Source organism: Cotesia typhae, unplaced genomic scaffold, assembly GCF_013202065.1.
Source record: "Cotesia typhae breed Kobodo isofemale line unplaced genomic scaffold, CoteBio_Ctyphae contig_59, whole genome shotgun sequence".
In the NCBI taxonomy this organism is placed as follows: Eukaryota; Metazoa; Arthropoda; class Insecta; order Hymenoptera; family Braconidae; genus Cotesia; species Cotesia typhae.
The window spans coordinates 1,832,971-1,848,170 of NW_027423761.1; the positions used below are offsets into that span (position 1 = coordinate 1,832,971).

Here is a 15,200-nt window from a genome sequence, read left to right on the forward strand (position 1 = left end):
ACGGATTCATTAATTGTTAGTCATGCTAGAGGTTCGTTTTGGGGAAGCTCCATTCCTTCTCTCTAATCAAATATATATTGGAGATTTAAAGAGTATAAGATAATTTCATCTTCGAGATAACAAACGAGAAATCGAGTTACTTGTAAGTAAAGTACGAAACTTTATTCATTTCGCGATAGTTAGTTAAATTATTTTCATACTGATGATCCCAATTTAAAAGTTAAGTAGAGGATTCCTATACGGAATATTACTTGTATTTTAATTTTAATGATAACACCCGAAAAATATTTTTTATACAGAATTAGAATCGTCTAGGATCTTGTTATTCTGTAAATAGAGTAATTTTATTTGTTGGAAGCTTACTGTAGAAACAATTGCGATTTTTCAAAGAAAAATTTAATTTTGCAACAAAAAAATTTAATACTGTAATTAATCATAAATAAATCGGAGCTACAGTTTCAATTTTTTAGAAGTAGTTCTTTGATGTCAGCCTTGTAACGCATCTTACTACTTCTTATCACAAAAATTGAAAATTTACAAGAAAAAATGTTAATGAAAAGAAAAGTAACTTTTTACTTAACAGTATAAATTTGTATGCGTTTTAAAAAATATTTATTTTTTAATAAACGACTTCTGTTATGCTACAAAAAAAAATAAAACTCATTTTTTAAAATTTGAAAGTAATTGTTTCTATACTTGTATTTAAGGTTGTTAGCCACTGTGATGAATAAAAAAATTTTTTTTGCTTTAAATCAAAATTAATGCAAAAAAAAATTTATACGCCCTTGTGGCTCCCGGGAGCCACCTCGAATGCCATAAAGGCGTATAACAAAAATTCGATTTTTTTTCTAAGTCCAAAAAAAATTTTTAGTTTGAAAAAAAAATTTTTTTTGCATATCTTTACATTTCATGAAAAAATACATCGGTATCCAAAAAAAATTTTTCATACGCCCTTATGGCTCTCGGGACCCACCTCGGATGCCATAGGGGCGTATAAAAATTTTTTTTTTCGGGAATCAACGTATTTTTGTATGAAACGTTAAGAAATGCAAAAAAAAAATTTTCTCAAAGTTAAAAATTTTTTTTGGACTCGGAAAAAAAATAGGATTTTTATTATACGCCCTTATGGCATCAGTAACGCGACATGATTTTAGAGTAACGTATTTTAGAGTAACAGATTTTTAAAAATTTTGATTTTTAAGATTTCTTAGAACAAAAAAAAAACCTGGTCATCAAATTTTTTTATTTTCCCGGTCAAATAAATTCGATCATTACAGTGGCTATCTCCTTTAAATTACAAGCTACTGATTCAGTTTTCTAACTTGATAAGCTTTTAATTCCAATTTCCGTAGAATAATTATTTTTTTTTAAATTAATGACGAAAAAATATAAATACTAGAAAGATTCTAATTCTGGATAACTTTAAATGAAAGTATGTTATAGATATCTCTATGTAATAAATAGAACTTGTAAAAATAACTTTTCTCCCATAATATTTATACATAATTTATTTGTTAAATTAAAATTTTTTCATCCCCAAAACCTACCTCATCCATTGGCGAGGACGGAGTATTTGCGGAGGCATTTTGGGTCGTATTTGGTGTAGATGGTGTTGTTGCTGTTGTTGTAGTTATTGTTGTTGTTGTTAATAAGGTAGTAGATGTATTGGTTGATGCTGAAACACCAGACTCATGGGTGTGTGAGTGGGTGCTAGTCAGAGACGCGTCTCTTTCACGTTCCATTGCAAGCTTGTAGACCTTGTTACGTAAGGTGCTTCTTGGTATTCCATAGATTACAGCTGCCCTTCGCGTTCCAAGTTTTCCACTTTGAATATCCCTGAGTGCAGCTTGTAACTCTTCTTCTGTGTAAGTTCGCCTTCCACCACCGACTACAGACACACCACCGGCTCCAACCGGACCTGTCAATCTTGGTTTGGCGCGGAAAGATGAGCTGTTTAATAAAATTAATTTATTTTAATGTTATGAATCAAAAATATTTTTTTTTGTGTAATTTTTATCGACGCCCGAAATATCACGTGTCAAAAGATAAAAGGGCGCACAATTTTTTTTATCTTAATATAAAAATTTTATGACCTTAATAAATTTTTTTTTCCTGAGCAATTTACTAAAATGCTTATCTTAAGCCTGAAAATTAAAAAAAAAAAAGTTGCAATCAAAGAGTCGAATTTTTATTATGTACTCTTTTAAAATTAAAATTAGGAATGCTTAAAAAAAAAATTACAAGATATATGGAAGTTCAAAAAATGAACATTTTGAAAAAAATTATTCTGACTTATGGTCTATCTATAATCCAAAACAATAATTAAAGAAAAAATCTGTACATTTTTTATAAATTAAAAAAAAAATTTTTTTTTTTTCATTATTTAATTTTCAATGAACTTTAAAAAAAAATGTGACGTGGGTCAAAAAAAGTTTAGTCATGTGAATTAAATATTCAGAAACTGAGTAACCACGCAGAAAAAAAAATTTACTTGAATCAAGTAAATAATTTTGAAGAATTTCATCTTCTTGATTTAAGTATAAAAATTCTTAAACTAAGAAATTTTTTTGGTTTAAGTAAATTTTATTCAATTCAAGAATTTTTCGTCTCGATTCAAGGCAATTAAACTCTTCAAAATTATTTTCTTGGATCAAGAATTTTTTTCTTGATTTAAGTTAATTTTTTTTTTCAGTGCACGCAACTCAATAATTGTTTTTAATTTGCTCCTTTTTAATTAATTTTAATTAATTAAAATTAATATGCTCAAATTAATTTTTTACAGATCTTTGGGTTTTGAACGATTTAAAAACAAAAATTAAAAAAAAATATTTATTAATTTTTCTGTAAGTTTATAAATATTCAATTTTTCATGAAATATGAACTTGTTTCTACACGGAAAAAAAATTTAACTTGAATCAAGATGAAAATTCTTGAATTAAGAAAATAATTTTGAACAGTTTCATTGTCTTTAATTACGACGAAAGATTCTTGAATCAAATAAAATTCAATTAAGCCAAGAAAAACTTCTTAGTTTAAGAATTTTTCTATTTAAACCAAGAAAACAAGTATTTGTTAACTCAGATATTTTATTATATTGTCAATTAAATCTCGATAAAATCACCCAACATAATTATCTAATATATTGCATTATCTTATGATTAACAAAAACATTTAAAACTAACTAAAAAATGATAAAATCTCTTTCAAAATATTATCTATGCACATCAGGATTAATAAGATAAAATATCAATACTCTTATCATTTTTTGCTTTGATAAAAAATACTATATATTAAATATTCAAAAAATATTAAATTGAGTTGATTTTTCATGATTCAAAATTCTTTGCCAAATAAAATATTTTTAAGAACTGGACAAGATTTTGTAAAAAATTAATGTTTTAATTTTTTAATAAATTTATTTAATTGGATATTCTTTAAAAGTTGTTTTAACAATTAAAAATATAAACAAAAAAAATGATACACAAATTATCAAAGTTTTTTTTAAATAAAATGTGATAAGATTAAGTGTAAATGAACCCAGGGCTAACTTTAAAATCTTGTCCTTCATATGAGATATAATGTGAGTGCATTGCTCTCGAGAGCATGTTGCGCGTTGCCTGACTCTGAATTTATACTGATAAAAGTACATATCCAGTTTGGTAAACTTTGTATTTGGCTGATGATATCAAGGCATCCACCCATGATCAATTGCTAAGTGAATGAACTTGAGCATCTGTTTTGCTAAATATTTATTTTATTTCGTTTTAATATTATAAACTTTTTTATAAAACGTACTGAAAACGACGAGGGAGTTGAACCGACCGAATGAGTCTTTAACGAATTTCGAGGTGAAAGACATTACTCTCTTGTAATCTTATCGGTTAGCGGGTATGAACCAGCTTGAGTATTTGCTATCTTTTTCTCATTCTTCTGCCGGTTGTTGCACAACTCTTTCACTCTTTTGTTAAGTCAGGAGGTACAGATTACAGTGCAGCTAATAATAGAAGACGATAAAAAATTTTACGCGCTAAAATATCGGGGTATGAAAATTCACGATACAAAAGCAATGCAATTTTCGCTAATAATTTATTGGATTTTTTTAAAACTAATAATAATAATTCAGGTTTACATTTTTCTTTATTATGCATGAATACTTGTAATTTTATTTTACAAGAAAAATGTGAATTATTAAAGTTTATAAAACTTTTTGCATCGAATTATTTAGCAGTTACTTATTGCTTATAAAACTTTGTTCAATTTTTTTAATAGATGTCAATACTTGAGGTCACCGGCTATTGAATTATTAAAAAATGCAGAATTTAGAATCATTTTTTTAAAGTCATTTTTGGTACCAGTTAAAATTTTCGTTACTAAAAACAGCGACAAATTAATTTACTTAAAATTAAATAGTTTACTATTTTTTTTTGGTCACACAGAAAAAAAAATTTACTTGAATCAAGTAAAAAATTTTGAAGAATTTCATCTTTAAAATTATTTTTTTGGTTTAAGAATTTTTTTCTTGATTCAAATTAATTTTTTTGTTAATTTTTTTTTGTGTATATAAAAATAAAATAATACATACGCAAATAAACTTTTAGGATCTAACCCTGTCGGCATTCTCAGAGGTATTTTTTGTTGTTCCAGCACAGATATGTTGTTTTCCTAAAATAAAATTTTTTGTACAATTTTTATGATCATTTTGATAAGTTATTAATATATATGCACAGAAAATTTTAATTTTTGGTCTTTTGAAGAGGGAGAGCCCCTGTACGAATAAAAAAAATTTCTTTTTTTGCTTTCAATTAAAATTTGTATAAAATTGTAGATAAAAATTTTGAAAATTTTCGGAGATAAAGTCACTCTAGTGAGAGCAGACAGACCGACCGTTTTTGCTCAAACAAATATCAATCCAAATAAAAAGTAAAAAATATGGAAAAATTTTCAGTTGCTTATTTTTTTTTCAAGAAAAATAAAAAAAGAAATCGGCTGTGTGCAACGATAATCACATTTATACAGATTATAATGTAAATTTTTTTTCGGCTGGACAAAAATTTTAATAACTTGATAACGATTTGATATTTCTTAACATAAATTTAGGATGTAAATTTTTAAAGTATATTTAAGAGAACAAAAAAATCTGATCCTCAAATTTATTTATTTTCTCGATCAAAAAAATTCCCGAAAATCACTTATTTTTTCGGCCGTCAAAGTGGCTATCCTCTTTAAGGTAGTTGTCATGGTACAATAATGTCAAAAAATTAGAGATTTTACGCGCCGCAAAAATATGAGCTTGTAGCTAAGGAATCCATAATTTTTATGTAAGACTGTAATCTGCCCGACTCAGTAGATATACACAGAAAGAAAACTTTCTTGACTGCAGAACAAAATTCTTGACGCAAGAAAATTTTCGGGTGCCTGAAGGAAGACCGAAGTTGTGATGGCCGAAGTAAAAATTTTTATTGAAATTCTATTCTTGGTGGAAGTAATTTTTTCTTAATTCGAATAATCATAAATACTTAATACAATAAATTTTTATATTTGATCAAGATTTTTAGATACTTTAGGGAAGCAGCGCCACTTATTTCAGCTGAGAAAAAAATTTTCTCACCTTGAGAAAATTTTTCTCTTGAATATTTGATGCCCATTTTATATTATTTTAGCGTGCAATTATACAGATTGAATGAAAAAAAATAATTTAATATTATTTGATCTCTCCATTTGACATGTTAATCAACAAAAATATTAATGAAAATTTACTTCTATCGAGATATTTAATTTTTTGAAGCAAGAGAGAAATTTTCCTAAGACAAGAAAATTTACTTTTATCAAGAACTAAATTTTTTGGAGCAAAAAGCTGAATTTTCTCAAAACGAGAAGATTTTTTTGACTTAAATAAATTTTCTTGGATCAAAATACGTATTTCTTAAAGCAAGAAAAGTAATTTGTTGGAATATATAAGTGAAATTTCTTATGTCAAAAAAAAATTTTTTTCCGCTCAAGAAAATAATTAGGAAGAAAAATATTTTCTTGGCTCAAGTGAACCTTTTTTTCTGTGTATATTTTCTCATAAATTATTGAAATTTAATTTTTGATTTATAAATAATTAGACGGCCAAAGAATTAATCTCGGGTTATAGGTGGTCAATCGACTTCAAATTTTTAGGGCAATTATATCATCATGTCCTTAATAAGAATACAAAAATTTAGAATTTTTTAACGATATGCCTTAACCACGACAACTACCTTAATATAAAAAACTTAAGAAAATTTTGACCGTTCGTTAGAAATTAAAAAAAAAAAATTTTAAATGACAAACCTGAGAACTTTTCGGTTTTGCTGAGAGATCAAGTGGTTGATCGGACAACTGGCCGGTTTCTTGAAGAGATTGTACAACCATAAGAGGTGTTTCTCTCGGTGGTAGACACCACTGTGGCAATAAGGTCGGATATGTTCCGCTGAGCGCGGCTGCAACCACGGAGGCTGCCATCGGGTCGACTTGCACAGACATGGGTGACTCTGCAGATCTCGAACTACCGCTGCTTTCGCTTTGAGGACTCTGTAACAGACAATTAATTGAGAATAAACTGGAAATGCTGATATTATATATTTTAATAAAATTAGTTTAAAAGATAAGAAGTGATTACTAACAAGAGGAGGTTGATCTTCGTGAAATAATTTTCCATCGAGACATAAGCAACACTTGTCTAGAGGTTTCCAGTCCTCTGGTGGTGGACTGGTGTGCCGATGGAAATGTAACGGAGGGCAACCTATTGATGCTTGTTGTTCTTCTGCACTTCCTATTGCTGGTGCTGATTTGTTTATTTCGGAATCTGTGATGCTTCTGATTGTTTCGCCACAATTCACTTGTAGCGGTAATTCTTGAAGCTCTTCTTCTTTCTTTACCCGCAATAGACACGGTGATCCTTGTATTTGGTTCGATAAACTTTCTGCCACCTGTTCCTTGAAAAAAAAAAAAAAAAAAAAAAACGATAATATTTGGATTAAAAACATTTTATTCAATATCGAATAAAATTAATCAATAAATTGAACGTTTTTAACTTTAACTCTCCACAGGCAAACATCTAATCCGTAAAAAAAAACTAGTACAATTTAATTTTAAATATCCGATATAGGAAAATAAATTTTTTTGTTTTTAAATTGAAGCTCTAATAATTCGGCGTAAATTAGATATACTTTTGAAATAATTTAATAGTATAAAAATAAAATTTATGTAGAACAAAGTCTATAAAATTCCAATTAAGTTAAATTTTAGAGGTGAAAAATTCGCAAGTTGTCCATTTAAAATTAATTTTTTAAATCTAGAAAACCTTTTTTCAATAAAAAAAGTTTCTAAAAAAAATTTTTTATTTCCTCAGCTAAGAAATAAAATTTCAACATTACTCATTTTTATCTAAATGAATTTTTTCTCTCAGTGTATGATAATAAATTTTTTGTATAAAGTAAAATTTTTATTAATGCAAAAAGGTAACACAATACAATTTACATTTTTATGAGAACGTGTACCAAGGGGAAAGAGCACCCGTTTGCTTGATGTTCATGTCAAACTTGTAACTTACTCTTTTTGTCTTCCGAAGAAATGGTTTAATAATTTGGTGCACTGATAAAAAAAGTGACTTGACCCAAGAGCCAAATTTTTGAACCAAAAATCACCCCGAGTTGAAATTTAAATCGTAGATTCAACGTATTGAACGTTAACAATCGTCATTTGAACGTAATGGACGTTAAAAACGTATATGTTGAACGCATCCAACGTATTGTAAATGTGAAGAGAACCAATAATGGGTGAAAATAAGTAATATTAAAACTACTTAATTAACTACACATGCTTGAAACCTAAATAGACAAAAAACATTTTTTTTTTTTTTTCAGTTCTGTTAGGGAGATTTTACATTTTTAGCTTAAATTTACTATTTTTTTGACGAAAATGCTTTATCGAAATTTTTTACCCTCAAAATAGTTCCTAAAATTATGTAAAATTTTATGAAATATCATTCATACGATTTTATACCAAAAATGGCCTCATAAATCTGTATGTAAAACTAGCTGTTACCCGTCCGCTTCGCTGGGCATTTTATAGAATTGTATTTTTAGATCTAAACTTAAAATTTAATTGGAGTATTGTTTTGACTTTCACAAATTCTAAATTTCATCGAATTAGCATTTACCTGTTATCCATGTAATTATTCCAGCTAATATTCATTGTAACTTTCAATGTGTAATCGTTATAATGTTTGCGTGGCTTTTTTTCAAAAATGAATAATAATTGACACGAAGAAAAAAATTTGAAATAAGAATTTGGAGTCTGTAGGAGCTGTAGCTTGGAAATTAAAAATTTGTAATGTTAACACCCACCTTCGCAAACCCCTGTGAGATGAGCTATCGTAAAATTTGCCCATAGACTTTTTCTACATCTCTTACAGAAGATTCCTACCAAATTTGGAGTCAATAGGAGCTATAGTTTAAAAACGGGAATTTTTCATCATTAACGCCCCCGCAATCCTCTTTGGGGTAGAATATTGTAAAATTCGTTCATAAATTATTTTTTCATCACTTACAGAAAATTCTTACAAAATTTGGAGTCTGTAGGAGTTATAGCTTGAAAATTAAAAATTTTAATTGTTAATACCCAGCCCCGCAACCCTCTGTGAGGTGAGATATCGTAAAATTCAATTATAGATTATTTCTACATCTCTTACAGAAGGTTCCTACCAAATTTGGAGTCGATAGGAGCTATAGTTTAAAAACAGGAATTTTTCATTGTTAACGCCCCCGCAACCCCCCTTGTGGGAGGAATTTTGTAAAATCCGTTCTTAGCTGACCTCTACTCGGCGAAAGGAATATTCTTACCATATTACAAGTCTCTAGGTCTTATAGTTCCAGAGATATCGTGATGAGTGACTATATCTATAGAAAGTCTCCTATATATATATATATATATATATATATATATATATATATATATATATATATATATATATATATATATATATATATATATATATATATATATATAGATGATAACTTTTTATACAATTTTGTACCACTGGATTTTTTAAAAAAAAAATTATAATTTTTTACTTCCTGCTAAGAAAATTAAAAATGTGCAGTTATTTAAGTAGTTTTGATATTACTATTTTCATCCATTATTGGTTCTCTTCCATTACGTTCAAATGACGATTTTAACGTTCAATACGTTGAATCTATGATTTAAATTTAAACTCGGAACACTTTGAAGAAAATGATTTTCTTGAGTCAAGAGAATAAATTCTTGAGCTAAGAAATTATTCTTGGTCTAAGAAAATTTTCTTGTTTCAAGAATTTATTCTCTTGACTCAAGAAAATCATTTTCTTCAAAATAGAATATTTGGTTCAAGAGTTTGGCTCTAGAGTCAAGTCAATTTTTTTTATCAGTGTGTGTACTTAACGACTAAAATAATAACAGGTAAAAATGATTTACAATTTACCTTTGTCTCCGTCGTATCTATAGGCTCGTCTTTTGCACCTTTGTTGTTTTCTCGTAACGGGCTGACTGGCGCAGTCACCTTTTCGTCTTCGAGATTGAGTTTTATGTCCGCACTCTCCAAATCGTTCTCGTTGTTTTTCTTCTCGGTCTTTTCGTCGTCTAATCGTTGATTTGAATTCTGTTTTAAGTTGACAAAAACTTCTCCATGTTGCAAAGACTCTGAGAAAATACCGTTTTTGTCTACTGCCGTTTCGACCTTGAGCTTTATGTCTTCGGGTTTGAAACAATGCTGACTTTCGTCGCTTTTGTGATCGGCAAGTTGTTTCGTAACTATTGATTCCGGAGTTGTTGTTGCCGTTGGGCTTGGGCCTAGTGACGTTCGATGATGGCTCACCTGGTTTAAACTCCCAGTACTTGAGTTCCCGACCGTTGAAAACGTCGAATAAAGCCGATGATGTGGCTGCGTAGCTGATTCGCTGCGAGTGCTGCTGTACAGGGTATCCTGATACTGCTTCCATCTCCTACGGCCCATCAACTCTTCTGCTACTCGTTCCAGACCTGCGACATGACCAGAACTACATCAAATAATCATAAGCTCACTGTCCGGTTATTTTAAGATTCACGGCCTTCAATCGTTCTTCATATTTACTCATTCATTAGGATTTCAACTAAATTCTCTTTATAACTAAATTAGTAGATTTAAGAGGTCATTCGGGCTTGTAAGTTTAAAAAAAAATTTTTTTTTAAACTTGTTTCATAAGAACATGTGTCTAAACCCGTGTAAAAAAAATTTTTCCTAAAAGAGTCGTAAGCTTAGGATCCTAAACGTGACACAATTTAGGACATTTTTAGGACAAATTTTGACACCAAACCGAAATGAAATTTCGATTTTAGAAAAATGTTGTCGCAATTACTCAGAGAAAAAATGTTGTAAAAGTACTTTTATGAAAACTTTAGGACATTTTAAAGACAATTTTAAGACACATGACAATTTTAAGATACTTCTATGACAATTTTATGACTACTTTAGGATACTTTTATGACAGTTTTAGAATACTTTTTTGAAAATTTTAGGACAATTTTATGACTACTTTAGGATACTAAATAAGAAATTGACTTATTTAAATCTCACTACAATTTAATCATAAAATTATTACCACTAATGCACTTTTCAAATTATTAATATTGTTAAGCATAACACATTCTTCTATTACTTTTATATTTATACACTTGTTAATTTCATGTATTATCTGTATTATTTTTGTAAATTTACAGTCACAAAAAAATTATTTTGTATTCCATACCTTGCCATTTGGCTTATGCCTTGGCATTTATTACTAATAAATAAATAAATAAATAAATACTTTTATGACAATTTTAGGTCACTTATTTTACAATTTTAAAATACTTTTATGAAAATTTTTAAATTGTCAAAAAAGTATTCTAAAATTGTCATAAAAGTATCCTAAAGTAGTCATAAAATTGTCTTAAAAATGTCCTAAAAATATTTTAAAATTGTCATAAAAGTGTCCTAAAGTTATCATAAAAGTGTCCTAAAATTCACAACAGTGTCCTAAAATTGTCATAATATTATTCTTATATTTTACATAAAAGTATCCTAAAATTGTCATAAAAGTACTTTTTACAACATTTTTTCTATGAGTAATTGCGACAATATTTTTCTAAAATCAAAATTTCATTTCGGTTTGGTGTCATGAATTTGTCCTAAAAATGTCCTAAATTGTGTCACGTTCATGATCCTAAGCTTATGACTCTTTCAGGACAGTTTTTTTTTTACACGGGAAGGTATTGCGTTAAAATTTATAAGTTATCGCGATACCACAGTACGATCGTAGCACTTTAACTGTGTAATTTTACTATGTTTATGTGAATGTTTGAGTAGAAGAAAAATTGAATTTTTGAAATGTACACCATTTTGTTACTTATCAATAGATATTACGCTTTGTAGCTGATTCAAGGGTATATTAATAATTATCTTCCATTGATACAATCAAATTCTTTACCCGAGAACAATTCTTTTCATCTCACGACAAAGAAGTTTTCTAAAATTTTATTCGAGTGCGGTATTTGTTATAATTAATGAAAATAATTTTGTCATAGGAAATTTAAATTTTTATTCTGAAGTTCATTAAGATCATAATTTTTGGAGCTGAAGATTACTTTAGCAAATACATTTAAAATGTACAATAAAAATATTTATTTTTTTTTTATGAAATAAAAAGTAGCAAAAAATCAAAAATTATAATTTTCATCCGTATTTTTGAAAAAAATTGTGTGTCTTAAATTAAGAGAATTGAATTGTCGGACGAAATATATGCATATACTTTGTTCACTGATAGAAAAACAATCTTGATTCAAGAAACTTTTTTTCTTCAAAATTTGAACTTTTGAAACTAGATATAGATATATTCTCCATTCGCAAGTTGATTGGAGAGAAATTAAAATAAATAACAAAAAAAAAAAACACAATCTAACTGTCAATATTAAAGAAGTGAGGTTGACATTACCAAGTTCATATTTTTAACGAAAGTAAAAATAATTAATTAATATTGAGCTGTTTAATTGTGATGAAAATTAATTTAGCAGAAATGTGATAATTTTAATAATTTTTTTTTGATATTGACATGTCAAAATTTTATAAAATAAAAAATGCAATTTTTTATGAATAATTTTTTGGAACAAATTTGTTTGTAAAAGAAAATTACAAAATTGTAGTGACAGCTAAATTTAATGTAATTTAATTTTATGTGTTAATTGTTTCAATGTGTAAATTTATTTTATGTTACTGTTGTTTTTCTTGTTCTTATCAAATATAAAATGTTCTTATTGATAACTAATATTTTTTAATTTTTCAGTTATTATTTTTGGTCTGGGGGGACTTTGCCCCTGGACCCCAATTTTATGTCCACGTTTGTTCCGCATTACTATATACTACACTGATAAAAAAACAATCTCGATTCAAGAAACTTTTTTCTTCAAAATTTGAACTCTTGAAACTAGATATAGATATATTTCTTTCAACAATTTTTATCTCTTGGTTCAAGATAGGCGATAACATTGATTCAAGATGTTACCGACTTGTGTTAAGAATGGCTTTTTTTTGAGTCATTAGTTTACTCATTTCCAAGAAATAATTTTTTTTCGGTACAACAATTAAAGACTATTTAGTTTTTGAAATATACTTTGATGAATTATTTTAAGTTTTTTAAACGATAATGTTATTTTGGTTGAAAAACTAAATGTATCGATTGAAGATAATATAGCTCTTAATCCAAGAAAATCTAAATCAAGACAAGAAATTCTTAAAGCAAAATAATCATTTGTCTTCCAAAATAAATTCTTAGATCAGGAAAATATCTCTTGAGTCAACATAAATTTTCTATCAGTGTTTGAAAACAGTAAAGTACTTTATTGAATTTATATAATTCTTAAATGGAGAACTTACAATAATATACTCTTGATGTAAGAATTTTTAACTTTTAATTTGAGTAAATTCCTTGTATAAAATACAAAGAAAAAATTATCCACCGTATTTAAAGGCATGTATGTTAATTAACTAAAAAAAATTTTCATTTATTTATATTAGCATCTGTTTCTGCTTCTTTACATCAAGCTTATTTCCAGACTTTTAGCTTAGCTTGTATTGATTGAGGTAAATGGTCTAAGGTAGAATATGTTGCGGTAGCTCTACTGAAGAGACTGCTTGTGTATTCGGGACGAAACTATCACATATTATGACATTTATGGTACTTCGTGGATATGACCCTAGTTTTGGCGATTAACTTGTAAATCAATTTAGATAGAAATAACGTTCTATCCCGTTCAAAAGATGTTCAGAATTTAAGCTATCAGAATAAACTAAACTTCAACAATTGTAAAAACTTTATTGTATTTGTTTTTAATTTATACAATTTAAACCAATTTTGATTTTGCTTAAATAGAGTGAAACTTCTATTGAATTATTCAATAATTTCTTCAACATCGAAATAGATACTACAATATGTACGAACTTGAACAGAGCGAAATTATTGCTTCGTAAATCAGTATCTATTAGTTTAAGGAATTTTAATAAAGCTTTTCTGCGCGTAAGCTTTCAAGGCTTTTAAGATTTTTAAATAGTTACTGCTCATATTTTATAATATTGATTTATTTATGCAAAAGCTCACAACGTGAATGTAAAACTCGAGCTATTTATATTTAAAAGTAAGTACGCTATTGTTGGCTAACTTTGTTTATATTTTTAGAATTATTTATTTTTTCATTTTTTCCGAATCAGAATTAATTGAAATTTGAAGCTTTGTAATTCCTCGTATTTTACTTCTGTTAATATTTTTAACATTTTGTTTGAGGTCGTACCCTCGATTAGAGATTTACACGGAAAAAAAAAAAATATTGTTACTGAAGCCATCTATTAGATACCTACTCGTAGATTCTTACTGTAGCAATGTGTATTCCTACAAGAGCACTACTGTATGGGCTACTGGAGCGATCTGTTAGTTGGCTAGAATCGCTAACCAACATTTTTCTTACAGCGCCCTTTTACCAGACAAAACGATTTAAATATTCAATATTTTATATTTAATAACAAAAAATTTTATTATTCTATCGATTCAATCTTTTATTAATTATTATTGAAAAATTATACGGATAAATAAAAAAGAATAAGTAATTAAAAATTATAAAATAGATTACATATAAAATTAACAAGTTTTTGATAATACTTATTTATTTTTATGGACCATTTAAAAAAAATTGTCACAAGAATTTAAGAATTTTCAAAGTTTTATATATTTTTTGATGGTCAATTTTTTAAGAAATTTTTTGGAGGAGTTTTAAATAATTTATTGGATCTATAAATTTGCTCCACCACATTTTTCATTAAATTATTCGGATTTGATCCTGTCATTGCACTAATTATTTTCAACTTTATTTAAAAACTACCCAAACTATTAATATGTCTATTGGAAAGAACAAAAAATTAATAAGCCAAAGCTTTTTTTAATCATAATCCATAACTCTCGACAGTCGCATATAAATTACAGGTTGCTAGTAAATAATTACATTAATTTTGGAGGTGATAAAATGTGTCAAAAAACAAGACTGCGCGCAGAATCTGAGACTTGAACGAGGCATTTACCCCTCACAGCAATCCCGTTTCGCTCTCCCAGCGCACCGGCTTAGCTATTTTAGCCAACTACTGTATTCCTGCCAGAACGATCTAATAGATGGCTCTAACAACTCTCTAACAGTTGGTTGAGTGGGGACAGCTTCTATAGCATTACAATATTGCTCCGAGAGCAATATTTTTTTTCCGTGTACCGTTCAAAATTTCATGGAATTTTATGTATTAGTAAGTAATAGTAAGATTTTGTTGAAATAATTGAAATTTTTTGGGTAAAAAAAAAAATGTTTGTTTCGCTCAAAAAAATTATTAGGAAGAAAAATATTTTCTTGACTCAAGTGAACTTTTTTTTCTGTGTATAATATTTTGGTTTAGATCATTTCAGTAATTTATAAAAAAACTATTGCTCACTAAAAAATAATTAAACTATTGCTCTCTAAAAAATTCACCCTCTGAAAAATAAGGAATTAGACCAATTGCTATAATTAGACCGTCGATTCGACATTTATGGTATTTGTACAACCGTCAGTAGAAAAATTCTGAAATTAAGTAAAATTTAGTTTAATCAAGAAAA

General features: G+C 27.7%; 1 protein-coding gene across 4 annotated transcripts in view; it reads right to left on the reverse strand.

The window, feature by feature from the left end:
• Positions 1 to 15,200, reverse strand: part of Eip93f (Ecdysone-induced protein 93F) — an 85,338-nt gene that overhangs the window by 23,755 nt on the left and 46,383 nt on the right. For 3 of the 4 annotated variants that reach the window (XM_074250636.1, XM_074250638.1, XM_074250635.1), the window contains exons 3-7: positions 9,485 to 10,041; positions 6,648 to 6,959; positions 6,316 to 6,555; positions 4,583 to 4,662; positions 1,548 to 1,950 (exon numbers count right to left, since the gene is read on the reverse strand). In XM_074250636.1, coding sequence (XP_074106737.1) covers positions 1,548 to 1,950; positions 4,583 to 4,662; positions 6,316 to 6,555; positions 6,648 to 6,959; positions 9,485 to 10,041 — 1,592 coding nt within the window. The remainder of the gene's footprint in view (positions 1 to 1,547; positions 1,951 to 4,582; positions 4,663 to 6,315; positions 6,556 to 6,647; positions 6,960 to 9,484; positions 10,042 to 15,200) is intronic. The other variant, XM_074250637.1, reaches the window with a different exon arrangement.